The sequence below is a fragment of the Spinacia oleracea genome, chromosome 5 (assembly GCF_020520425.1).
Source record: "Spinacia oleracea cultivar Varoflay chromosome 5, BTI_SOV_V1, whole genome shotgun sequence".
Taxonomy (NCBI): Eukaryota; Viridiplantae; Streptophyta; class Magnoliopsida; order Caryophyllales; family Amaranthaceae; genus Spinacia; species Spinacia oleracea.
Window position 1 is genome coordinate 113,120,069 of NC_079491.1, and position 26,723 is coordinate 113,146,791.

At 37.8% G+C, this 26,723-nt stretch overlaps 1 protein-coding gene and 1 long non-coding RNA gene across 5 annotated transcripts; both read left to right on the forward strand.

Annotated features, from left to right (window-relative positions):
- Window positions 1-3,911: 3,911 nt before the first annotated feature.
- Window positions 3,912-4,562, forward strand: LOC110778208 (auxin-binding protein ABP19a-like). The gene has a single exon (XM_021982774.1). It carries the CDS (start codon window positions 3,912-3,914, stop codon window positions 4,560-4,562), a length of 651 nt encoding a protein of 216 aa, XP_021838466.1.
- A 768-nt stretch (window positions 4,563-5,330) lies between these two features.
- LOC110778207 (uncharacterized) lies at window positions 5,331-7,905 on the forward strand. 4 transcript variants are annotated; one of them, XR_008920940.1, is made up of 7 exons: window positions 5,331-5,577; window positions 5,985-6,161; window positions 6,329-6,434; window positions 6,789-6,884; window positions 6,967-7,058; window positions 7,252-7,387; window positions 7,513-7,905. It is a non-coding gene; the product is annotated as an uncharacterized lncRNA (long non-coding RNA). The 4 variants fall into 4 exon arrangements; XR_008920938.1 differs by having other exon boundaries at window positions 6,064-6,161; window positions 7,513-7,903; XR_008920941.1 differs by having other exon boundaries at window positions 6,064-6,125; window positions 7,513-7,902.
- The last annotated feature ends 18,818 nt before the right edge of the window (window positions 7,906-26,723 follow it).

Sequence of the window (26,723 nt, forward strand, 5' to 3'; positions counted from 1 at the left end):
AACCTTATATAATTTTTTGGGTGAAGTCAGACCTTAAACTTAAAATTATTTGCAAGAGACATCATGAGACCACTTTCCTGCATTGACTTCCGTTTTCTGGGTGTCGACCATGATGTGCAGGGCACATGGCCTCATTTTTTGCTATTCTCAACCTTTTCCCTCCAATATTCCAAACTATAACAACTAAAAACAAAAAAACAAAAATCTAAAGTCAATGCCGGAAAGTGGGTGAAAAGGGTGAACATGGCCCAACTTCGACAACATATGACCTGCACGTGATGGTCAAAGGCCGGAAAATCAAAGTCAATGCAGCAAAATGGGAACAACTTCTATCTCGCAAAGAATTTTTATTTTAAGGTTGATCTGACTTCACCAAAAAAAAATCTATAAGGCCATTTCTCGCAAATTCTGAACTATAAAAGCTCATTCTTGACAAATTTGCGTAGAAATAATTATGGATAAAGTTATACGTAGTATGTTGACAAATGTGAAGTCGAAGTATTAGTGCCAATTAGGAATTATATTGTATATAGAATTTCTAGTGTTATGTAAAGTTTCCTTAACATACTAAAATCCTCAATATACCATAACTCTAACATATAGTATCTTACTAGTTTAGGGCCCGTGCAACGCACGGCTACTACTAAAATAATTTATTATTTTAATAGTAACTAAAAGACTTGTGATATTAGAAAAACATGAAAATAAAAAAGATATTATATGAAAAAGTATAAATTCAAAGTTGTGTAAAAAAAATATTCAAATGAACTAAATTTTCATATTACTATACGAAGTTAAAAATTATAGTCGTTTACTTGTATGTAGAACGATCTAACAACGTTAACCAAACCTGAATGACTCAAGACTAATTTTCGAAAAGACCCGAGCATGACCGAGTTAGTCAAATACAACATATTTTGAATTGAGTAAAATCTTGATAAATAAACTTATATGTACGTTAGTCTACTTACCATGTATTATTATTTTAATTAACATTCTTACTTACCAGTTACCGTGTATTATATTATTAATAGTAGACTAACATTAAAAGTTCATTTATCAATATTTTTTACATTTCTTATCAGATTAAAAAGTTATAATAATACATAAATAAAATTATATCATAAAGGAAAAAATAATATTGATTTAGTTTTCCTCCAATAATATATTATGCAGTACACATCTATGGTAATTATACTTTTATCTTAATTTCCTAAAAAAAAAACGTAATGTTATTTATTTACTTTAAAGTAAGAAATTAAAAAAAAAAATTGGCGGAAAAAAATCGCACCAGGAAATGACACATGTCATTCCTGATGTCTCTTTTAGTATATAGTAATAGATTACTTTTTCAATTTAAAACAGTAGTATCTTATTACTTTACTTTTTCAATTCAATTTAAGTCAAATAATATTGTAAGTATGTAATACTTCCATTGTGTAAATGGTTAAGTGATTATACTCGGTTGATGTTCGATCTATTGCAGAAATGATCAACTTAATTACCACTATTTGAGTAAAACAATAATAATTTTTGTGTAAGACCGCCTTATTGAAAAGACCGTTTTCATTGTTTAACTAATTGATTTCATTGATTAACTGATTAGTTTCAGTGCTTAACTAATTTGTTACGGTGTTTAACTAATTAATTTCAGCGCTTAACTTATTGATTGCATTGTTTAACTAATTAGTTCAATTTCTTAACTTATATGACACCAAGACGATCTTTTATGTAAGACCGCGTTATATTAAAGTTTGAAAACAAACAGGCTACCTTACAAGGATGAAGTTCAAATTAGTAAATTTTTTAATTATGAATTAGTTTTACGGATATTTCATGAAATACCCCCGAGGTATAAGTTAATTCACCAGGTACCCTCGTTGTTTCAGTAATCTACCAGGTACCCCTCAGGTTTCATTTTCTCGCATGACTTAACTCTGCCGTTAAGTGGCCGTTAGAAACTTTTTTCACCAGGTACCCTCGTAATTTATTTCACCAGGTACCCCTGAGGTTTTTTAGATTTTCACCAGGAGCCCTTGTGCTTTATGGTAATTTCACCAGATACCCCTGCTCACCAACGGCTAGTTTTTTTTTTAAAAAACTAGCCGTTGGTAAGCCTTCTCTATTTAAAGGGGGAGCCGCTGCAACTCTTCACTACAAATTTCTGTTCTTCCCCTTAACCAACTCATATTTTCCCTAATTCCCAATTCAAATGAGCTCATATTCTCAATCCCAATCTTCTTCTACAACGTATGAATCCTCATACGTTGTAGTTCCAAACAAAACATGCAACATATGTGGGAAAAAATTTGCAATAAGAAGTTCTGAAACAATGAAAAATCCTCAAAGACTATATTACAAGTGTGACTTATGTGACAACTTCAAGTGGTGCAAGGGAAGCATTGAGCAACCACTGCCAATCAGAAACAACAGAGGTAGCACAAAGGAAGGAGAAATTGAAGAAAACAGAAGCTTGGATGAAGAAATTCACCAAATGAAGAAGAAACTCAAGCAGCAAAAGAAATTAATGCATGGAACTATCAATATTGGCATTGTAATGTTTTTTATTCTAGTATTTGTAATGAGAAAGTGAATGATGACATTTCATCAATAATATGATATTTCATTTCCGAATTAAGTAGCTTTACAAAAGTGTGCCCCCGACACGCAAAAACTTTAAGTGTAGCTCTACAAAAACTTGCTCCCATTGGCAAAAGATATACATGATAAGTTTAGCAAAAAGTTATGCATAAATCACAAAATCAAGTACGCTTCCTTTTTCCCTTACTTGATGCATTACGTTGTTGCTGTGAACTGGAAGCACCTTGATCTCCCCCTTGCTGTGAACCAGCTGCACCAGAACCAGCTGCACCAGCTGCACCAGCAGAACCAGAAGCACCAGCAGCAGCAGCAGCAGCAGCAGCATCCTTCTTTTGCTTTGCAGTGGCCCCACCTCTGCATGTCCTTGCATTGTGTCCCACCTCCTTGCACTTACCACACCTCACAGTGCTATTTCTCTTTCCCCTTTTTGGATCATGTTTACCTCTTTTTCTCAGTTTAGGGGGTCTACCTGATGCTCTCTTCATGGGTGGTGGGAGGATAATAGGAAGGTCAAAAGAAGGCCATTGGGTTGGGTCAGGCATGGGGTGTATGTGCTCTGAGTAAGTTAACTTGTATGCTTGCCCTTTGAAGTAGTGAGACACAAAATCAGTAGCCTCAAGTCTTTGGTGGTAAATAACCCTAAGGCCATGTCTGCAAGGTATGCCAGATATTTGCCATACTCCACAACCACAAGTCCTTGCATCAAACTTATTAGGGTATTTGACAGCCCCCTCTTTCACTTCATATTCCCCTCCCCCAGCAACTGTTACAGAACAAAACCTGGTGAAACTAGCCGTTGGTGAGCAGGGGTATCTGGTGAAATTACCATAAAGCACAAGGGCACCTGGTGAAAATCTAAAAAACCTCAGGGGTACCTGGTGAAATAAATTACGAGGGTACCTGGTGAAAAAAAGTTTCTAACGGCCACTTAACGGCAGGGTTAAGTCATGCGAGAAAATGAAACCTGAGGGGTACCTGGTAGATTACTGAAACAACGAGGGTACCTGGTGAATTAACTTAAACCTCGGGGGTATTTCATGAAATATCCGTTAGTTTTAACATCTTCTTTCAACTCTTCGTATTTAATTAATTACGTGTTGAACATAGTAAATGACGTGTTAATCAAATAATCCACACTTAAATCGTATGAAACAAAATTCGTAGAATATTTTCTATTTTTGTTTGTGTTTATATCTTTTAGGCTGCTTCTACAAACGTGCAGTGAATTATACTCGTACTATTTATAGGCTACTAATTTTGTTGCTATGAGATCCAAGAACATAAATCACATAACCAAATTAAAGTTCATGATGAATACTCTTGCAATTATTTTCATCATCTTTCTTTCCGCTACGCCTCTCTCAGCTAGTAATGCTAACATTGAAGTCGATTATTGTATCGCAAACCGTAGTCTCCCTAAGGGACATCAAGGATATCCTTGCAAAGATCCTGCTAAAGTTACAACTGATGACTTTGTTTTTACTGGATTCCGTGGTGAAAAGATCATCACAAATATATTTCGAAACAATGTTACTCGGGCAAATCATGATACATTCCCGGCCTTAAATGGTCTAGGTCTTTCCATGTCAAGGTTAGACTTGGGTGTGGGTGGTATTGTCCCGGTACATTCTCACCGAACATCAGAAATTATTGTGCTTATAAATGGAACAATTATTGCTGGGATAATTGACACAAATAACACGGCCTACTTTAAAAGATTAGAGCCCGGTGATGTCATGATTTTCCCACAGTTCTTACTTCACTTCCAGGTGAATGTTGGTAAAACTCGAGCTCTTGCATTTGTTGGCTTGAATGGGGCAAACCCAGGAATACAAATCACTTCCACCGCCCTGTTCGCCGGCAATTTACCAGCTAAAATAGCTTCACAAATCACCCTCATTAGTCCCGGAGAGGTGAGGCGCTTGAGGATGATATTTGACAGAATTGGCACAGGTCAATAAGTACGTACTGTCAGTACGGAGTTAAATTTCATTTAAAGTATGTTTCACAACGGCGTCACCTAGCTCAATAAGTACGTTTGGTCGGTACGGGGTAGAATTGGAATCTTGAAGTTTGGTTTACTCCGTATATATTATTATGTATGTAAAATATGTTTCATACTACGTACTTAACACAGAGTGATGAATAAATGCATGTTTTCTTGTTAATTGAGTGATTTATATTTTGTTATTTCGTATAATTTCCATCATCCGGAGTTAATTGTCTTTTATTCAACGCTTAATCGGATAGATGGAAGTTATTATCGTTTCATCGTGCAATCGTACATCTTAATTGAGTTAATTGTCTTTATACAATGTATTGTTGGTATACTGCGTTAGCAAAAGGTCTTGTTCGTACAAGGCGTACAACAAATTTATTGTACACCAAGGTAACTTTTTTGCAGTTTTTTTGTAATTTTAACCTACTTTTTTGTAACTTTTATATTATAAAAATAAAAAGTTGATAGATAAATATTTTAAAGGGTTAAATGATTAATTTATACATTATTAGTGATTTTGAAGAAATAATTTTTATTCAAATGAAAAAACTATATTATATATATAGATTTGCACTCAAATAAGAAGGGAGGTTAAAATGAGAAGAATGAGAAGCAATCTCGTGCGTTCGTTGTGATCAGATCGCACCACCCCTACCGCATTTTAGTAATGGCATTATCGTAAATATTGCAAAAATAAATTCGGCAGTTTCTTGTTTCACTGTTTTTCTCTCCTGACTATTTTCTCTCTCCTGACTTCCATTGTTCCCTGTTCTCTGTAGTCTCTCGTCGCCAGTTTCCTCTCAAGAGCTCCTTATTCTCTCTCCTCCATTGTTCCTGCCCTTCTCGATTCTCTCTCCCTACCGCCACCATCTCCTCAACAACTGCAACCACCGCGCCGGCACCATCTTCACGCTTCCATCATCCACCGCGCCGCCCTTCGATCTCTGACCGCCACCATATCTACGCCTTCTCCTATTGTGAGTTAATTTTGGGTTTTATTAAAATTTAAGGGTTTTATTAAATTTTAGGGTTGTAGTTCCTGTCGAAATTTGCTGCAATTGAGTATGTTGTTGATAGTTCTTTCCTTTGATTTTGTGTTGATAATTACAGTATTGTTTAGTTAAATTGATTAATTTGAAGCTTCTCAAATGTTTGAAATGTGGATGTTGAATGTTGTCTGGTTTTGTTTCTTTCCGCAATTGTTTGCTCATTTCTGATTGTTGACACGGATGAGCAAATACTTTTTAGAATGTACTTTGAAGCTTATTGAACTGAAAAATTTGCTCATTCCAAATGAGAAAAATATAATTACTCATTTGTGCAAATGAGCAAATTTAGGTGTTGATAAATGTGTGAGTGTTATTCAGTGTGGTGATGGTTACAGAACGGGTTCTTTTGAGAGTGAAGTCATGCTTTATAGCTTGAAAGATGATTCATGGAGAAAGACTAATTTCTTCTTGTAGAAGGCCTAACAGCGGAAGAAATAAGATATGACAAGAAAAACAGCGTGATTTTGCACACCAAGGTAGCGTAAGAAAAGAATATCTACCAAAACAAATAGGTATAAGAAAAATGTAAAACTTATTATTTTTTGTTGTTAGGCTAAAAAGACCCGAACCAAATCCTAGCCATTTGTTATTCTAGCATCTTGTAGTTCTGAACTACCTTTGAGATTTGTCATTAAGTCTTGTGATTGTGTCTCTAACCTCCCGAAATGACATTTTGCAGGCGGCTATTGAAGAAGGTGTAGTAGTTGGTGGTGGATGTACCCTTTTACGTTTGTCCTTGAAGATTGATGAAATCAAAGAGCAGCTAGATAAATGAGGAGCAACAGGTATAGAATGCAGCATTCACCTTCCCTGTTTCTATGTTCATCTTTAAAATTGGAAAACTGCTCTGCCTTGTTTTTTATAGAATAAGCACATGGATTCTGTAGTTGATGGATATGATATAAATGCCTTCCCTGAGTTGCCTAAATTGTGATTTTTCTGAAGTGGGTAAAATGTTTTGAATAGCATATGATGTAGGACAATTAATGGAGTAAAGATGTATAAAATAAACTTAGTTATGGTTGCAACTTCAGAATGTTTGCCACAACTATAAATGAAGAGTGTATATAAAGTGAATCATTCATTTCAGGTTCCCACGAGCATTTCTTGGCATATGTTTATAAGTTTTTTTCATACAGATTGGAGCAGAGATCTTCAGACGGGCTTTGGCCTTCTACCCAATAAGAAAGATAGCGGAAAATGCAGGTGTTAGTGGCATTGTGGTTGTACAGAAGGTCCTGCTGTTTTCTGTTCTGTACAAAATTTGTGGACATCTTGGTTAAAATTTGAATTTAATAATATGAATTTTTTTTGCAGGTGCTTGCAAATGATACTTGAGATACGGGTAAAATGCTGCAAGTAACTGTTATCAGGATCTAATGGACGATGGGATTATAGATCCTACAAAGGTATATACAGTCCAAATTTTATTTTGTTCTTGGATCATGGAACATCCGAACATATTCAAAATATTACGCTTTAGCTTCATGATGAATTACTACTTTTATAAAGAGTAACTTCCATGGAAAAAGATTCAAAAGAAGTACCATGAATTACTACTGATGATAATTTTTGATGTTTTCCTCTCAAATGGGCGAGCAGGTGGTTAGGTGCTGCTTGGAGCATGCAACATCTGTGGCTAAGACATTTCTTACATCTGATGTTGTAGCTGTTGACATTGAGGGAAAACGGCCATTTCCGAGGAGACCTCCAATGCCACCACCAATGCCCATGTCAGGTAACTTTGATATGTACAAACAAATGATCACCTCTCCTATAGTCTTGTAAAAGTCTAGCAGACATTCAAAATTGTGAAGTACAATTTATCTGGTGAAACAAACTCAAACTCATCTTTTCATTTAGGTGTCGGACCTCTTGGCATGTAATCGACTCATACAACTCGGGATGTGTCTTGTCATATAACCACCAAAACTTGGTTCTTTTCCGAGTTGGAGATGACCTCAAGGCCTCAAAACTATGAACCAAATGGAAGTTATGCTCTGCTTGTCACTCTCAGATGACGGTTATCTGTAGTGTCTGCCGGCTATCAGAGCTTTTCTAGAAGAACTCGGATTAAGGACTGTAACCAACATATCTTTCATTCCAAAATCCAAATATATTGATGTTTGTACATATTTTAATATATATGTAATGAATAGAACTATGTAGTCTGCAAAGCTTACTATTATTATTGGAGGCCTTTATTTAAGTTCGAATTTGTTAATATTCAAAAAATTTGCTCATTGCGTCTAAATGAAAAAATATTTTAAAATCTCATATGACTTAACATTCAATAAATTTGCTCATTTTTTATAGTTTATACAAATGAGCAATTATTTTTGCTCATCTTTTAAAATTTAAAGTTCGAATTTGTTAATATTCAAAACTTTTGCTCATTGTGTCTAAATGAGCAAATATTTTAAAATCTCAGATTACTTAACATTCAAAAAATTTGCTCATTTTTTATAGTTTACACAAATGAGCAAATATTTTTGCTCATTTCTTATAGTTTACACAAATGAGCGAATATTATTTTTACTCATTTTAAAATTTTAAAATTCGGGTTTGTTAATATTTAAAACTTCTGCTCATTGTGTTTAAATGAGCAAATATTTTAAAATCTCACATTACTTTACATTTAAAAAAATTGCTCATTATTTTTATAATTTACACAAATGAGCAAAAAAATTTGCTCATCTTTAATCGTTTACACAAATGAGCAAATATTTTTTCTCATTTTTAAAATTTTAAAGTTCGTGTTTGTCAATTTTTAAAACTTTTACTCATTGTGGGTAAATGAGCAAATATTTTAAAATCTTAGATTACTTAACATTAAAAAAAAGTGCTTATTTTTCATACGTTACACAATGAACAAATATTTTTGCTCATTATTTATTATTTTAAAGTTCAGGTTTGTTAATATTCAAAACTTTGCTCATTGTTTCTAAATAAGCAAATAAATTTGCTCAATTTTTATAGTTTACACAAAAGAGCAACTACTTTTGCTCATTTTTAAAATTTTAAAGTTCAGATTGGTTAATATTGGAAACTTTTGCTCATCGTGTCAAAATGAGCAAATAAATTTACTCATTTTATATAGTTTACACAAATGAGCAAATATTTTTGCTCATTTTAAAAATTTTAAAGTTCGAATGTGTTAATATTGAAAACTTTTGTTCATCGTGTCTAAATAAGAAAATAAATTTGCTCATTTTTTATAGTTTACGCAAATGAGCAAATATTGTTGCTCATTTTTAAAATTTTAAAGTTCAGATTTGTTAATATTGAAATTTTTTGCTCATTGTGTCTAAATGAGCAAATATTTTTGCTTATTTTATATATTTTACACAAATTGAGCAAATATTTTTCAATATTAACTATTAAGTTCTTATAGTTCATGTTCGTTTTGAGCTATTATGTTTCAAGAAATAAGAATAACTAACTATTCTTATTTTTCTTGGAAGGATCATGGATCGGTTTATTTAGTGTGTATAAATTTTTTGAACATTTATAGTTACAAGAAAATGAACAAATTTTAAAGTTAGAATTTGTTAATATTCAAAACTTTTGCTCATTGCGTCTAAATGAGCAAATATTTTAAAATCTCAGATTACTTAACATTCAATAAATTTGCTCATTTTTTATAGTTTATACAAAATTAATAAAACTTATTATTTTTTGCTCATTTTTTATTACTTTAAATGAGCACATTTATTGCAACTGAGCAAATTTTAAAGTACGGATTTGTTAATATTGAAAACTTTTGCTCATTCTGTCTAAATGAGCAAATATTTTAAAATCTCACATTACTTTACATTTAAAAAAATTGCTCATTTTTTTTATAGTTTACACAAATGAGCAAAAAAATTTGCTCATTTTTAATCGTTTACACAAATGAGCAAATATTTTTGCTCATTTTTAAAATTTTAAAGTTCGTGTTTGTCAATATTTAAAACTTTTACTCACTGTGGGTAAATGAGCAAATATTTTTTTTGCTCATTTCACTCCTATTTTGCTCATTCAAATATTTTTTTTTTGCTCATTTCCCTTTTTTTTGCTCATGTAAACTTTTTTTTTTTGCTCATTTTAGTTTTTTTTTGCTCATCTAAAATTTATTTTGAAATGAGCAAAACTTTCAAGCTCTTTGTCTTCCTCCTTCTTACTACTCCCTCCGTCCCGGAATACTCAACCCGGTTTGACCGGCACAGAGTTTAAGGGATTTGAATTGACTTATTTAGTTTAATAGGTAGTAGTTGATAGTGGGGTATTATTTTAATGTAATTAGTGGGAGGTGGGTTAAGAGGTGGGATTGGGGGAGAGTAGGGGTTGAATTTTTAATTATTTTTTGTATGGAGTATGGGGTAGGTGGGTTAATAGGGGTGAAGTGAAAAATAATATAATATTGTTAGAATATTTCCATCTTAAGAAACAGGTCAAGTATTAAGGGACGGCCCGATAAGGAAAACAGGTCAAGTATTCCGGGACGGAGGTAGTATTGTTCTTCTTATTCCTCCCTCCTCTTCATTTTACACCAATTTTAAAATAAGGTAAACACAAATTATACGATAAATTTCAAAGAAAATACTCAAACTTAATCAAAATACAGAAGAACAAATTGGATTTTCTTTTTCATTTGAACAAAACTACACAAAATGAACAAGTTTTCTTATCCCTTCTTCTTCCACCTCCTTCCTGTCTCTCCTCTCAGATCGCGCGGCTACCTAAAAGTCCCCAATTTCATCAATCCACCGTCCGTAACTCTTGTATCTCAGCTAACTCGCTTACCATTATCGAGTTACGGTCGCTGAACACACCATCAAAATCCACAATCAAACAAATCAATCGACAAAGTGATGAAAAAATTGATTGAAACTGGAACACCACAAAATAGAGATTGAAATATGTAAATGAAATTTTCAGCAACAAATAAAAAGAATTAGATGATTTTTTTCAAATGACGAGATGGATAGAGAAAATAGGTGATTTTCATGGGAGGTAGAGAAAACAGGAGAGAGAAAATATGTGGGAGGGGGGTTTATGTTTTACGAATTAAGTTTGTTGCTGCCATTGAAAGAAGAAGAAGGAAGGTTAACTGTGGAGGTATAAATTGGAGGAGAGAGAAAAGGTGGGGGTGGGTCTGATATTTTTTTCTGCATTTAATGACTTGATGTCGTTGTGTTGCACGGTCATCACGTCAACCGTCGGATTATATCGAGTGTACGAACGTGATCTTTTCTCATTCTTCCCATTATAAGGATCTTCTCGTTAGAGGAGAGAGAGAGAAAGGCTCGTAAGAACACTTTTTATGGTGAGAACACTTTCTTACGGTAAGAACACTATATGGTAACGGTATTTTCGTAAATTTTATAAACAAATACCCCAATTTAATTATTCTTTCACCGTATTTATTCATATGTCCGGCGCTCTTTCTCTCTCTTCATTCCCCCTCTCTCTCTCCTTTTCGAACACTTCTCTTGCTGATCCGCCGCTGATGGTCGTCGCCGCCACCGTCGCTGCTCGTCTCTTGCTTCTCCACTCGCCGTTGCTCGCCACTCGCAGCAGTCGCTGAATCTGAAATCGAACAAAAAATGGCGGTGGTTGTGGTTCAATTCAATTCAGTCTGAAATCGAATCAGGTGAACACAAATTCAATTCAGCAATTCTCATCAATTCTTTGAAATCGAAATCGATTTCAATCGATTTCACAATTCCAATATTTAAACCGATTTCAATAGATTCTTTGAAATCAAAATCGGATTTTCAAAGATCTTTTCGAAATTGAACCAAAGATCGCTGGTGTTACTGGTGGCTGCCATCAGTACCACGGATCAGTGTTGGTGATTCGCCAGTGTTTCTGGTGGCCGCGAATCAGATCCGTGAATTAGATTTGGTGATTTCTCATGATTCGCCGGTGTTATTGCTGATTTCTCGTGATTCGCCGGTCTGTGGTGGTGCTGAGCAAGGCAGCGAATCCTATCTCTTCGAACCATCAATGGTGGCAGCAACGGCAAAGTCGGAAGCAATCATAAACTTCTTCTGTATACCTTTAAATATCTTTGTCTGCATCATAATTTATTCAAGCACAATCATTAATTTTTTTTTCGATTTTCAATTTAAAATTAGACATAATTACTAAAATTTATTCACTCGTCTTTTTTTGTCAATTTCTGAATATTTGCAATAAATTTAGAACATGTTTTGATAAATTTTAGAACATGCTTGAATACATTTAGAACATGCTTAAATAAATTTATAACACGCTTTAATGGATTTAGAACACTGTTGAATAAAGTTACAACATGCTTGAATAAATTTAGAACATGCATGAATAAATTTAGAATATGCATGAATAAATTAAGAACATGCTTGAATAAATTTTGAAACACGGTTGAATAAAGTTATAACATGTTTGGATAAATTCAGAATGCTTGAATATTTAACATGCTTAATAATTTTAGAACATGCTTGAATTAATTTAGAACATGAGCAAGAAATTTTAGAACATGTATATATGTGTATGTGTGTGTAGGGGAATACAGTTAAACATAATAACATGTGTGGAACAATCCCCAAAGCCAGGAAAAATGTATAAAGCACAGATTAAGCAAACTTACATTCGAAGCGTGTTTTCCACAATAATCTGTCAACGAACACGAACAAAGAACTCCACTTGTCGTTCCTCTACTTGGTTCACCGACACGATCAGATCCGTCTTGATAATCGTAGCTTAGACAATTGGTCAAGATACTTTGCTTTTGGGAAGAACTTACTTTGAAGGCACAGAGAGAATTAGGGTTCTCTGTGTCTCTAGGGTTTGAGTAATATGAATTGTGTGTGTGTTGGAAACTAGGTTGTAAGGTAATATCATTAACCTTACTAACCGACCAAGCAAGAAGCAAGGCCGGCAAGCAAGCCGTGCGAGCCAAGCAACGGACACACGCCCGCGCGCCCAGCGACACACTGCAGGCAGAAGCCCACAGCGCGCGCGCCGAGCAGCTGGGCCGTGGGCCTTGCTCGCTCGTCGCTGCTGTTGCGCTATTGCTTGCTGCTGCGTGCTCGTGCCCAATGGGCTTGCCTCGCTTGCCTTGGCTCGCGAGCTTGCTGGCTTGTTCGGCCTTGCACGCTTACGTGCTTGGCTCGACGGGCCGGCAACTCCGATACCATTCGTATTCGCGATTTAATATATTTCCGATATATTATTTATCGTTTTGTATACGACGAATCACCGTCGTACGATACGATTTATTCGTGTCGCCCAGCTTACGAATATTCGCGATACGATATACGATTCCGACAAAGGTCGTATCGTATAATACGTTTCCAACTAATTCCCGAAAAGCTATTAAATGAATTTCCGATTCATTTAATCCGGTGATCTGTTACGTGTCATTGGTGTGACCTTGTAGGTTCAGTCAAGAGTAAGTTGTGAGTTCAATATCCATTAGAACTCACTGATCGGAAGCATTGCTCCAGCTAGCTGTTCCGATCACTTGATCTCACTGAATTAATTGTTCGCAATTAATCTGAACCTTGGTATTAGACTTAATGCACCTTGGGTGAAGGACATATTTCCTTCAATCTCCCACTTGTCATTCAGACAAGTGTGCATCCACATTCCTTTGTCACTTAGTGTTACTTACTGAACATAAGGTAAGATCCAAGCCATCCTTATTAGGTCCAGAAGTGTTTCTCGGATTACAGAGTTCAACTGTCAAACTTTTGCAGAAGGTTAAGCCTAACCATTATGAGCACGGCCATGCATTTTACAGTATCTAACTCACCGAGACGCCTTGTTACACAACAACACCATATCCTATCAAAGATAGGAGGACAATCCATTCTTGCAATCTATGAACACTCACTTTGATTCATAGTACGCCCAATAACTACTTTTATAGCCTCCTTTTACGGTGCGATGTTTAGCTAGTATCAAAGCGAACTAATTCTCAAACGAGCAGACATAATCGCTCATGTTCTGAGGAACGGTTTCTAATCACCATTAATGAGAACTACCTATGACATGACTTTAATCTCTTAAAGCGTTCTCATGGTCAATCCGATACAAGATCCAATAAGTATCTATGCAAAAGATTCTGACATCCAGTCACTCTAGTTCAAGAAACAAAACTAAGTAATCTACTTGCAATCTAATCTTCATTAGTCATTGGTCATCCACCTTTCAATGACCTGGATTAGGGATCCTTTGTGACTTCAATATTCAAGTTCACTTATGGGTGTTTCTTTGTCAAAGAATCCATCTTGACATCCCATTTGAATGATTTGAATCACATGGACTTATCATTTAATTCTAAACAACAATTAAATGAATATGAAATAAATAAATTTCATAAATATGAAATGGTTAAACCAATTGTTTTAAACATAGATCTAACAGATGTTCTAAAATAATACTTAGAAAATCAAAGCCATTCTCCAACATGCTTGATTCCCATGGTTGCTACATGTGCGTTGTGTTTCACTTGTGGCAACGGTTTAGTCAATGGATCCGCGACGTTGTCGTCAGTTCCAACCTTGCAAATCTCGATTTCCTTTCTTTCAACGATCTCTCGAAGTATATGAAATCGCCGCAGTACGTGCTTGGACTTCTGGTGGCTCCTAGGCTCCTTTGCCTGGGCAATGGCTCCGCTATTGTCGCAATACAAAGCCATTGGTCCTTTAATGGAGGGGAAAACACCAAGTTCTTCGATGAACTTCCGAATCCAAACAGCTTCCTTTGCTTCTTCTCAGGCAACAATGTACTCGGCTTCAGTTGTAGAATCCGCAATAGTGCTTTTCTTAGCACTTTTCCAGCTTACTGCTCCGCCGTTGAGGCAGAACACAAACCCAGACTGTGATATGAAATCATCTCTGTCGGTTTGAAAGCTTGCGTCCGTATAGCCCTTAACAATCAACTCATCTGTACCACCACAAACCAGAAATTGATCCTTAGTCCTTTTCAGGTACTTTAGGATGTTCTTGGCAGCAGTCCAATGCGCCTCACCTGGTTCTGACTGGTACCTGCTCGTTGCACTGAGTGCGAACGAAACATCCGGCCTTGTACAAATCATAGCATACATGATGGATCCAATAGCCGAAGCATATGGAATTCCACTCATCTTTCTACGCTCATCAGATGTTTTGGGACACTGATTCTTGCTTAGATATACGCCATGTGACATGGGTAGATGGCCTCTCTTGGCTTCCATCATATTGAACCTAGCTAGCACTTTGTCAATGTAAGTGCTTTGGCTTAGTCCAATCATCCTCTTAGATCTATCCCTATAGATCTTGATGCCCAATAGGTACTATGCCTCTCTTAAGTCCTTCATTGGGAAACACTTCCCGAGCCAAGTCTTTACAGACTCCAACATAGGAATGTCGTTTCCAATAAGCAGTATGTCGTCAACATACAAGACTAGGAATGCAATTTTACTCCCACTGACCTTCTTGTATACACAAGATTCGCCTGATTCTTGATGAAGCCAAACTTATTGACTGCTTCATCAAATCGTTTATTCCAACTCCTTGATGCCTGCTTTAGTCCGTAGATGGACTTCTTAAGCTTGCATACCTTTCCTTGGTTCTTTTGATCGACAAAACCCTCCGGCTGTGTCATGAACACAGTCTCTTCAAGAACACCGTTCAAGAAGGCAGTTTTGACATCCATTTGCCATATTTCATAGTCAGGAAAAGCGACAATCGCAAGGATTATCCGAATAGACTTAAGCATCGCGACTGGAGAAAAGGTTTCATCGTAGTCAACGCCGTGAACTTGCCTGTAACCTTTTGCTACCAATCTAACCTTGTATATGTATACAATTCCATCTTTGTCTTTCTTCAACTTGAAGACCCATTTGCATCCGATAGGTGTGAACCCATCCGGCAAATCAACCAAATCCCAGACTTGATTTTCAGACATGGAGTCTATTTCAGATTGCATGGCCTCTAACCATTTAATGGAGCTTGGGCTCGTCATAGCTTGCTTGTAAGTCAAAGGTTCATCACTATCCAATATGAGAACGTCTAAGTTTTCAGTCAAGAGGACGCCTGTCCATCTATCCGGCTGAAAAATAGTTCTATTTGACCTACGAGGGGCAACAACATTTTGAGGAACTACTCCCACTGGCTCTTCTAAAGACCTTGGAGGTTCATCAACTTGAACTGCTTCTAAAGAGTTCCGAGTTCGTTGTTCGTCTCGAATCTCTTCGAGGTCTATTATTCTCCCACTTGTCAATTTGGAAATATGATTTCTTTCCAAAAAGACACCGTCACGAGCAACGAATACCTTGTTGTCTGACTTGTTGTAGAAATAATTCCCCATAGTTTCTTTTGGATACCCAACGAAGAAACATTTGTCAGATTTGGGTTGTAGCTTGTCGGAAATTAATCGCTTGACATATGCTTCGCAACCCCAAATCTTCAGAAAAGACAACTTTGGAAGTTTCCCAGTCCATAATTCGTATGAAGTCTTTTCAACAGCTTTTGACGGAGCACGATTCAGTGTGAGTGCTGCAGTTTGCAACGTATGTCCCAAGAACTGTAAAGGAAGTTCGGCCTGACCCATCATTGACCTGACCATATCGAGTAAGGTCCTATTTCTCCGTTCCGACACTCCATTCCATCGAGGTGTCCCCGGAGCAGTCAATTCAGAAAGAATACCGCATTCTTTTAGATGGTCATCAAACTTGGGCTAAGATATTCACCTCCTCGATCCGATCTTAGAGCTTTGATTTTCTTGCCATGTTGATTCTCTACTTCATTTTGAAATTCTCGGAATTTCTCAAACGATTCAGACTTGTGCTTCATTAAGTAAATATAGCCATATCTACTGAAGTCGTCCGTAAACGTTATGAAATAGCTGAACTCACCTCTAGCTTTCGTACTCATAGGCCCACATACGTCCGTATGTATTAGCCCTAGTAGTTCGCTTGCTCTTTCTCCCACCTTTGAGAAAGGTTGCTTTGTCATTTTGCCAAGTAAACAAGATTCGCATTGATCAATCTTCTCTAAGTCGAATGATTCTAGAATTCCTTTCCGTTGAAGTAATTCCATGCGCTTTATGTTTATATGGCCTAATCGACAATGCCACAGAAATGTGAGATCCGAATCACCAGTTTTAGCCTTTTTGGTATTTATGTTATAAATGTGTTTGCTCGTATCTAGCACATAAAGACCGTTTTCTTGTTGTGCTGAACCATAAAACATTCCATTCAAAGAAAAAGAACAACTATTGTCTTTAAATTGAAAACTAAAACCTTTAGAATCCAAACTTGAAACAGAAATGATGTTTCTGGTGATACTAGGAACATAGTAACAGTTTTCTAGTTCCAAAACAAACCCACTAGGCAAAGAAATAAAATAAGATCCTACGGCTAATGCAGCAATCCGTGCTCCATTTCCCACGCGTATATCCATCTCGCCTTTATCAAGCTTTCTACTTCTCCTTAGTCCCTGTGAATTGGAACATAAGTGTGAGCCACAACCAGTATCTAATACCCAAGAAGTAGAATTAGCCAGATTACAATGTATAACATACATACCTGAAGTAGAAGCAACGTTCCCGTTCTTCTCATCTTCCTTCTTCTTCAAGCAATCTCTCTTCCAATGCCCCTTCTTCTTGCAGTAGAAGCATTCAGAGTCGGCAGGAGAACGAGTCGCCCTTTTCTGTTTACCAGAACCGGCGCCATTGGACTTGGATGAGGGCGAAGCCTTGCCCTTACCCTTCTTGCCCTTGTTCTTGCCTGATTTCTTGAAGTTCTTGCCCTTACGCACCATAAGCATATCATGCTTATTCTCTTGCTTGAGCGTCTTTTCAGCGGTTTTCAGCATACCGTGAAGCTCAGTAAGAGATTTCTCCATGCTGTTCATGTTGTAATTCAACTTGAACTGATCATAGCCATTATGAAGCGAATGGAGAATGATGTCAATAGCCATTTCATTTGAGACGTCAGAATCTAGAGCTCTCATGTTCTCAAAGAGTCCAATAATTTTAAGAACATGTGGGCTCACTGGTTCTCCTTTCTTGAGCTTAGTCTCAAGGATCAACCTCTGAGTCTCGAATCTTTCGATTCTGGCTTGGTCCTGAAACATGTTCTTCAACTCCGAGATGATTTGGTAAGCATCCGAGTTAATGAACATTTTCTGAAGTTCAGGACTCATGGATGCAAGCATCACACATTTGACATCCCTGTTGGCCTGAATCCAACGATTAAGGGCAGCTTGAGTTACCTCCGGCCCAGCCTCTTCCGGTAACTCTTCCTCAAGGACATATTCTTTTTCCTCATGCATAAGAACTATTTGTAAGTTCCTTTGCCAGTCGAGGAAATTGTTGTCATTCAACTTCTCTTTGTCGAGAATTGAACGCAAGTTGAAAGTGTTATTGTTTGCGGCCATTTTTGATTACTACAATCGAAAAGAATTTGCAATAAATAACCATTCATACAATTCAATAACTTTGAAATAAAAGCAAAATATGCAATCATTAAAGCTATTAAAAACATGTCATTCATGCAAAAAGAAAAAACATGGTCCAAAATGAATGAAACGATTCCAAGACCCCAAAAGTCCTAAATCCTTAAGCAGCTTTAGCATGTCTTAAGTAGTTTAAGATTTTAGGTAAGCAAAACCTATTGCTAGTAATCTCCAAATTACTCTTGGTTAATAAATTAATGCCATAATTTATCCCATTGCCACAACTTAATGCCATTGTTGTTTGAGTTGTAACCACAATCAACTTGCTCCATTAGGACGCCTTACCACCTAAGTCAACTAAAATAGCACCTCGCTTTAGCGTAAACCTACTATCTTAGATCCCTAGATTTTTGTAAGTGTTGATTTGGAAGGCAATTTTTAAAACTCAATATTACTTGGACCTAGTTGTTTCTATGTTGGTTCGATTATTTAGTGAACTCAAAACTAATCGATTCATAGGAAACAACCTGTTCATGCAAAGCATACATACATTCATACATTCATGCATAATATATATATATATTAAATTTCATAAATAAATGGTGATCTAGTATGGCCCAAAACTTTTGTCTTGAAGCATCCAATCTTCATCACCTCCTTGTTAGCTTGGCATCGTCTTGAATCTTCGTTCAAATGCTAACTTAAAGTTCTAAACTTAGAAATACTTGAAAATAATAAAATTACATCAAAATTTCCATGGTATGCAGACCATATTTAAAACTTTACATTCAAAGATAGAACGGTACGCAGACCGTATTTAACTATCCTAAATTTGGCCATACTAGTCACTTGGAGTACCTGCATTGCATAAAATATATATTCTACGCATTCATCCATTCGTGTGCTAAAACGAATGGCCCATGTTAATATGCAAGTATTTACGTGAATTAATTAAAATTCACGTTCACATAAACGCGTCCTAAAAGATTAATCCATTTCCAAATTATTAATCCTTAGACTTTATTCTAATTAAAATTGAATTTAATTAAAATAATGCGACCTACGAAATAATTAAAATAATTATTTCATTTTAATTTCATTTAGTGGCTCCCACTCAAACCAATAATTATTCCGGATAATTAATTATGAAATATTAAATTAAAACTCGCGGCCCGGCCCAAGCAAATAAAATATTAAATTAAATATCCCGTTAGCCCAAATTAATGCAAATATACGAAGCCCAACGAATTAAACGATTTAAAAAAAAAACATCCAATTGCTTGATTGGGATAGGCTTGCGCCCAGCCCCGCCTCGCGTGAGGCCCAAGAGCACACGAGCAAGAGCTCGCGCACCCCGCCCCATCGCTCGCGCGCGCTCGTCCCCGCAGCGATGCTGCCCTACGCTGCGTGTTGTGCATCGTGAGTGCTCGACGTCGCAAGGCTTGTGCCTCCCTTCGTCGCAGCCCCGCAAGCTACCTCGCCTGCCCTTCCTCGCCTAGCGCGCACGAGGCACACATCATCGCTGCTGCTGCCCGTGTCGCATGGCTCGGTCGCGCACAATGGCCTCGTATGGCTCGACGAGCCATACTTCCACCATGCTCATGTTCGTGTTTTTGGTTCGTAAAACGGACCAAATTAATTAAAATTAAATTTAATTCACGAACTTGCATTAATTTTATTTTTCAAAAAAAAAGTTACGATTTAATTTTCGAAAAACAACGATTTTTAACGATTTAATAAACTTTAACGACAATCCAATTTCGTAAAATTAATAAATCAAGGGCTAACAATATTCAAACTTTCAAGAACGATCGAATCAACTTTAAAGTTTGAACTTTTAATTAATAAAATCCGAAACTTTATATCGTTCATTAACAATTAAATTTCAGATTATTAATAATTTAGTTTAAGTGCGATTAAAATTAACGAAACCATTCAAAATTTTAATCCAATAATTTTTAAAATTAGCCACTGACCCATGAAATTATACCCCCTTCCCCAATTAACCGAATTATTAAACCAAAATTAATTAAAATTCAATTAGGGTTGCAAATTTTACGAATTGGGGAAAGGCAAAATTAGGGTTTATACTAATCGGAAAAATAAGAAATTTTTACCATAGATCAAGCATGTACCCAGCAACATTTTGTTAAAATTTCAAGCAATTCCGAGTAGTTTAGGTTGACCTTTTAATTGAATTACTGTCCGACACTTTTAATTTTTAATGAAAAATTAACAAAAACGCCCAAAAACGATACTTCGAGGCCTGTTTTCGCAATTCTATTCACATGAATTGATCTTAGAAAATCGTTTTCCATCAGATTAGGGTTTTAAAAATCGAAAAAGCGATGATTTTTGATTTCGGACCTGATTATACGCAATTCATCCAATAATTCGTAAAAAATTCCGAAAAATCAACAAAAAAATCCAAAATTTCGATAGATGCGAAAACAATAATAATCATGCTAATTAATTCTTTGAATACATAAGGCTCATGATACCACTGTAGGGGAATACAGTTAAACATAATAACATGTGCGGAACAATCCCCAAAGCCAGGAAACATGTATAAAGCACAGATTAAGCAAACTTACATTCGAAGCGTGTTTTCCACAATAATCTGTCAACGAACACGAACAAAGAACTCCACTTGTCGTTCCTCTACTTGGTTCACCGACATGATCAGATCCGTCTTGATAATCGTAGCTTAGACAATTGGTCAAGATACTTTGCTTTTGGGAAGAACTCACTTTGGAGGCACAGAGAGAATTAGGGTTCTCTGTGTCTCTAGGGTTTGAGTAATATGAATTGTGTGTGTGTTGGAAACTAGGTTGTAAGGTTATATCATTAACCTTACTAACTGTAGACACCTACTTTTGTCCCCATTCTCGAAAGGAAAAGGTACGATAATGAAAGCATAAATCTCCACTTGACAACGCATCTCCTACAAAATAAACGAATCTCAATTCCCCTTTTCATTTCACCCGAAACCTGATATTTATAGAAAACTGCTATTTATGGAAACCTGCTAAAAATAGTAACTGCCGTAAAAGGTAGCTTCTAAAAGTGGCAAATCATAAAGGATAGAAACCTGTCAGAATTAGGTGTTGCATTCCAACATAAATCCTAAATGAGATAGAAAACTGCGAGAATCCTATTCCTAATATGATTCGGAAATAAGAGTTACGTATTAATTAAAATCCTAACGAGCCTAGAGTTCGTAACGGGCCCAGACGCATTCCGTCATGAAATTGATACGCACTAAAAGAATCGATTAAGTCTCAAACACTACGGATTTCAGGAATCCGAATCTGACTAAGAAAACATCCCAGACCCTATTTTCAACGCCTGGCTCTGGGCGCTGAAAATACCTGGGTACGTGTTTTTTCCTAATTCTTTGTGGATTAGAACTCTGCAATTCTATCTTTCCACGAACTCTTCCCTATAAATACAGCCCCAAATTCGACGTGAAAGGAACACACAACACACAATTCATATTCTAAGTATTGACTCCAACCCTTAGCCTAAGCCTCACGCTGCGAAATTGTTCACGCGTTCTGTCGCAATCGATCCATAAATCGAACATAACGTATCCTGTCCCATAATTGAGATTCGTTAAATAAAAAGGAGAAATAGCAAAGTCAAAGTGGTTAGTTTTCTGAGAACCGTGACGCACCTCTCAAGGGTGCGTCGTAATGTGTCCCTTTTCGATGATTTAATTGCTTTCCTCGCCCTTTTTATGAACTGTTAAACTAACTAAATCTGATTGTTCTATCACGCCTAACAAATATAATATTTTTGGGAAATTGGATTATCATGCTAGGTCCCTTAATGCAATCTAAATCAGATAATCGCGATCGATCTAGTATTATATGTTGCATATTGCTAAAATCAACTCAGATTAGTTTAATAGTTAACGCATGTCCCTTCAATTATTTATGCTGAGCTAGTAAGGATATCCTGCCTCTGGGGTTATCAACGAGCGAAGTACTCCTCTCGGTAGTTGCAGTCCCCCGAACCCTCAATCTCTACCTTGCGGGTGTATGTTGAGAGATCCCCACACCAGGGATCACAAGGGAACCTACGGCCGTCGTGGTCAAACATAATTGCACTCCCTTTATGTCACGATAACCGGGTTTTGTCAGTTTTTCTCATTGTTGTTAAAAACTGAATGGCGACTCCTATACTACTAGTCAATTGGGTGTAAACTCACAGGAAATCCAATTACACTTGATTGAATAAAAAGAATCGTCACACCCACGAGGGACGAGGTCACGCATTAGCCTCGTGCTTTTTCGACCCCCTCACAGTGGCGACTCCACTGGGGATAGTGAAGGAAATACTCGTGCTTGTAGGTAATCAAAATAGCCGAAGGGTGAAAAGATCCTACCCCGCGTTTATTTCCCCATCAAGTTGGGATGACCTGAAAATCAGCATATTAATGTGAACGGGCAGAACTGCATAACGAATCTCGGCTCCCTCGGGAGTTGGGACTAAGGATACCTTTTTCCGCCAATAGGGGGGTGCATACGCCGCGCATGTTGCCTACTCGGTACTTGTGCAGGTAGTACACCTATCCCGAACCCAATCGCTCGCTCATTAGGTCCCTCTCGCCTGCATGCCCCCTTGGCTTGCACTTGCGGGTTGGCCTCTTGGGCGAAATACGTCTGTTGAAGACATTACCTCGACCGGGGCATGTGTTGGATCTACGATAGAAGCGGTACCAAGCCAGGCGCAAATAAACTACCCATAGAAGCCTATCATAAACTACGTGACATACTTAATTTTCAAATCCATGTTTGTAATGTAGTTATGTGTAGCGAAATATGTGATTGTGTGTGACAAATTATCCTAGAAAACCAACGACCTTAAAAATTTCCCAAACATTCATAGACTAATTTGCCAAAGAGTTATACCGAAACACGTGTTCAGCAAACCCGAATGATCGCCACAAAAATAAGCGACGCTCGGGATGGCCTGTAACGAATCCCACGAACGCTGCTACGCGTAAAGGATGTTATTAGGCAAGCACGCAAGTCGAAGTCGCATAAACAGAAGACAGAAAACGAGAACCAGCCAGGGACGCATTTTCAACGCCCATGGCTGGGCGGCAGAATTTCTCACGCCCCTCGCTTGGCCTTCTTGTCAGGCGCAGCAGCCTCTGTGCCCGCGCGAAAGGAAAATACGTAGCGTAAAAAAAATGTTCATAAAAAGAATTGCTATGAGGGCGTAAGAAAAGCACTCGATATCAAAAGCGACTCGTGAAAAAATTAATAACTCTTTGCGTCGTTGTTAGGCCTCCTACGACGGCAATGCTCGACACTAAAAGTCGACCATGCAAATAATTATGAATGTCACACGGGCAGAGATTTTCGAAAATATAAAGAGTTCAAAGTGCACACATAGCAGTCCAAATATACTAGTCCGACTTAAGGGTAGTCATAGAATGTCTAAAAAACTGACTCACGAAACAAACTAATGTGTCTCCTACTCCACAACAATAATGCAGGGCCCCTGAGTACTTGCCCGTGATAGCCATCAAGGAACGCGATGGAAGAAGCATATCCCGAACATCTATACCTAGAGGTCGCACAAACCCAAGAGATGCATGCTTTGGGACACGACCCTTTACGTTCTCAAAGGCCACTCGCCCCAAAGAATCATGCTATGCCAAAAACGCTCCCCAACTCACATGCTTTCGGGCTATTGTTTGGGTTAGAAAAGAAAAGAGCGAAGAAAGAAACAGAAATTATGGCATTAGCTCTCCAAGATGAAGTGTTCGATCCTACTAAATTGATCGCTCCATCACCCTCAAAAGATGACCAAATCCAACGAGGGTGGCGCAAGACTTTCAAATGGACTAATGCTCGTGGGATGAAGTTCAAGATATATGCGGGAGAGGGTCCGATGTACGAAGAATTAGAGTCTGAATCCGAGTCTGACTCCGAGTCCGAACCTAGCAAAATTGTAACCCCTCCCAAAAATAGTTTAGACCCAGAAATCTCTACTCCGGGAGATCTTTTTGATGTAATGCTTCATGACTTTAATAAGATAAACAAAACTTTTGAGTATGTGCCTCTTAAAAATCCGAGTAATAATACAGAATGTCTCGCCACTAATGAGCACGAAAAAGAGCCAGAAGAGGAATATACCGAACTAATAAAAGCTGTAAGTGAACAAGAACTCAAAACTCCTATAATTGAGGACACAAAATCGGTAAATATTGGAACAGAAGAAAATCCTAAAATTATTAAAATTGGCCTCACCTTAACTCCCACTGAAAAGGCCGATCTAATCTCCACTTTGCGGGAATTCGAGGGTGTCTTTACGTGGTCCTACAAAGACATGCCAGGAATAGATCGAGAAATCGCTGAGCATAAAATTCCGCTAGATCCCAAAATGACGCCAGTAAAACAAAAGCTACGGCGGTTCAAACCAGAGATAGCCTTGAAAATAAAAGAAGAAGTCACTAAACAATTAGACGCCGGCTTTATAAAAGTCTCCAACTACCCAGAATGGGTGGCCAATATTGTCCCCGTAGCTAAAAAAGATGGACGAGTGCGAATGTGCGTAGACTTTCAGACCTCAACAAAGCCAGTCCTAAAGATGACTTCCCTCTACCTCACATTGACATACTAGTAGACAACACCGCAGAGCACGCGCTCCTCTCCTTTATGGACGGGTACGCCGGATATAATCAAATACTCATGGCAGAAGAAGACATGGGAAAAACAACTTTCATTACCCCTTGGGGTACATAATGTTACACTGTAATGCCTTTTGGTTTGAAAAACGCGGGGGCCACCTATCAAAGAACAGCCACCACGTTATTCCATGACATGATACACAAAGAAATCGAGGTCTATGTGGACGACATGATCGTCAAATCTAAAGACCGGCACGGTCACCTCCCGGCACTTAAAAAGTTCTTCACCTGAATCTTGAAATATAAAATGAGACTAAATGCACAAAAATGTGTGTTCGGGGTAACCTCGGGAAAATTGCTAGGATATGTTGTTAGTACGCGAGGAATCGAGATTGACCCATCTAAGATCAAAGCCATTACCGAAATGCCCCCACCAAAAACTGAAAAACAGATAAGGGGCTTCCTAGGAAAGCTGCAATACATTAGTAGGTTCATTTCCAAGCTTACTATGACTTGTGAGCCAATATTCAAAAAATTAAGAAAAGAAGAAAAGGTCGAATGGGATGAACAATGCCAAACTGCCTTCGATAAAATTAAAGAATACCTAAGCAAACCGCCCGTCCTCTCCCCGCCTTTGCCTGGAATCCCTTTACGCCTATACCTAACCGTCGCGGATACTGCAGCGGGAGCTATGCTCTCACAGTGTGTACATGGATCCGAGCGAGCCATTTACTACTTGAGCAAGAAGTTCATACAGTACGAGACGAGATACACAGAACTTGAGAAAACCTGCCTCGCCCTCGTCTGGGTATCCAAAAAACTCAGACATTACCTATTGGCCCACACTGTTCATATAGTGTCACAACTAGACCCCTTAAAATACATGTTCGAAAAGCCCGCCCTAAATGGTCGCCTGTCCAGGTGGCTAGTCATGCTCTCAGAATTCGACCTAAAATTCATGCCAGAAAAAACAATCAAAGGAAGAGCGGTAGCCGAATTCCTGGCCGAGCATGCCACGAATGAGGAAACCACGGAAGCTTACCTCCTCCCCGACGAGGAACTTCTGATGATACGAGACGACTATTGGACACTATACTTCGATGGCGCGTCCAACCAGAAAGGATGCGGCGTCGGAGTTCTCCTAGTCAGTCCCGAAGGGGCCCATATACCAATTTCCGTCAAACTTGACTTCGAGGTCACAAACAACGCCGCCGAATACGAGGCCTGCATAGTTGGGCTAGAGGCCGCAGTTAGCCTCGGAGTCAAACATCTACAAGTCTTCGGGGATTCTTCCCTAATAATCAACCATATATCCAAAAGATGGAAGGTCCGAAGCACTAGTCTCTCAAAATATCAAGCTCACTTAGACCAAATAGTCGAGCAATTTGAAAAAATCGAGTATACGTACTTGCCAAGAGATGACAACCAATTCGCGGATGCACTAGCGAAGCTAGCTTCAATGCTCAACATCCCGAATGAATGGGACGGAATGACCCTTCGGGTCGAGCGAAGGAAAGAGCCGGCTTATTGCTGTGCCATAGACTCCGAACCTGAAAACACCGATGAAGAACCATGGTACACGGACATCCTTCGTTACAAAACAAGTGGGGAATTCCCCCCAAACACCTCCCCGCGAGCACAAAAGGCCCTACGCCTCCTCGCTTCACAATATAGCATAATTCTGGGAGAACTGTACAAATACACGCCGAATAAAATCAAGTTACTTTGTGTCCACCAAAACCAAGCCCAAAGACTAATGGAAGAATACCATAACGGCGTGTGTGGACCCCATATGAACGGAAAAATGCTATCCCGAAAAATATCCCGCTCAGGGTACTATTGGACCACTATGGAAACCGATTGCCATCACTTTGTAAAAACTTGCCCAAAATGCCAAATCTTCAGTAACCTTAACCATTTGCCTCCCTCAGAACTATACACCTTCACTTCTCCATGGCCCTTTTCCACCTGGGGTATAGATATAATCGGCAAGGTAACACCAACAGGCGTAGGGGGAC

What these genes read in the sequence shown, in the direction of transcription:
- LOC110778208 (XM_021982774.1), top strand. Translation starts at nt 3,912, where the DNA reads ATGAATACTCTTGCAATTATTTTCATCATCTTTCTTTCCGCTACGCCT.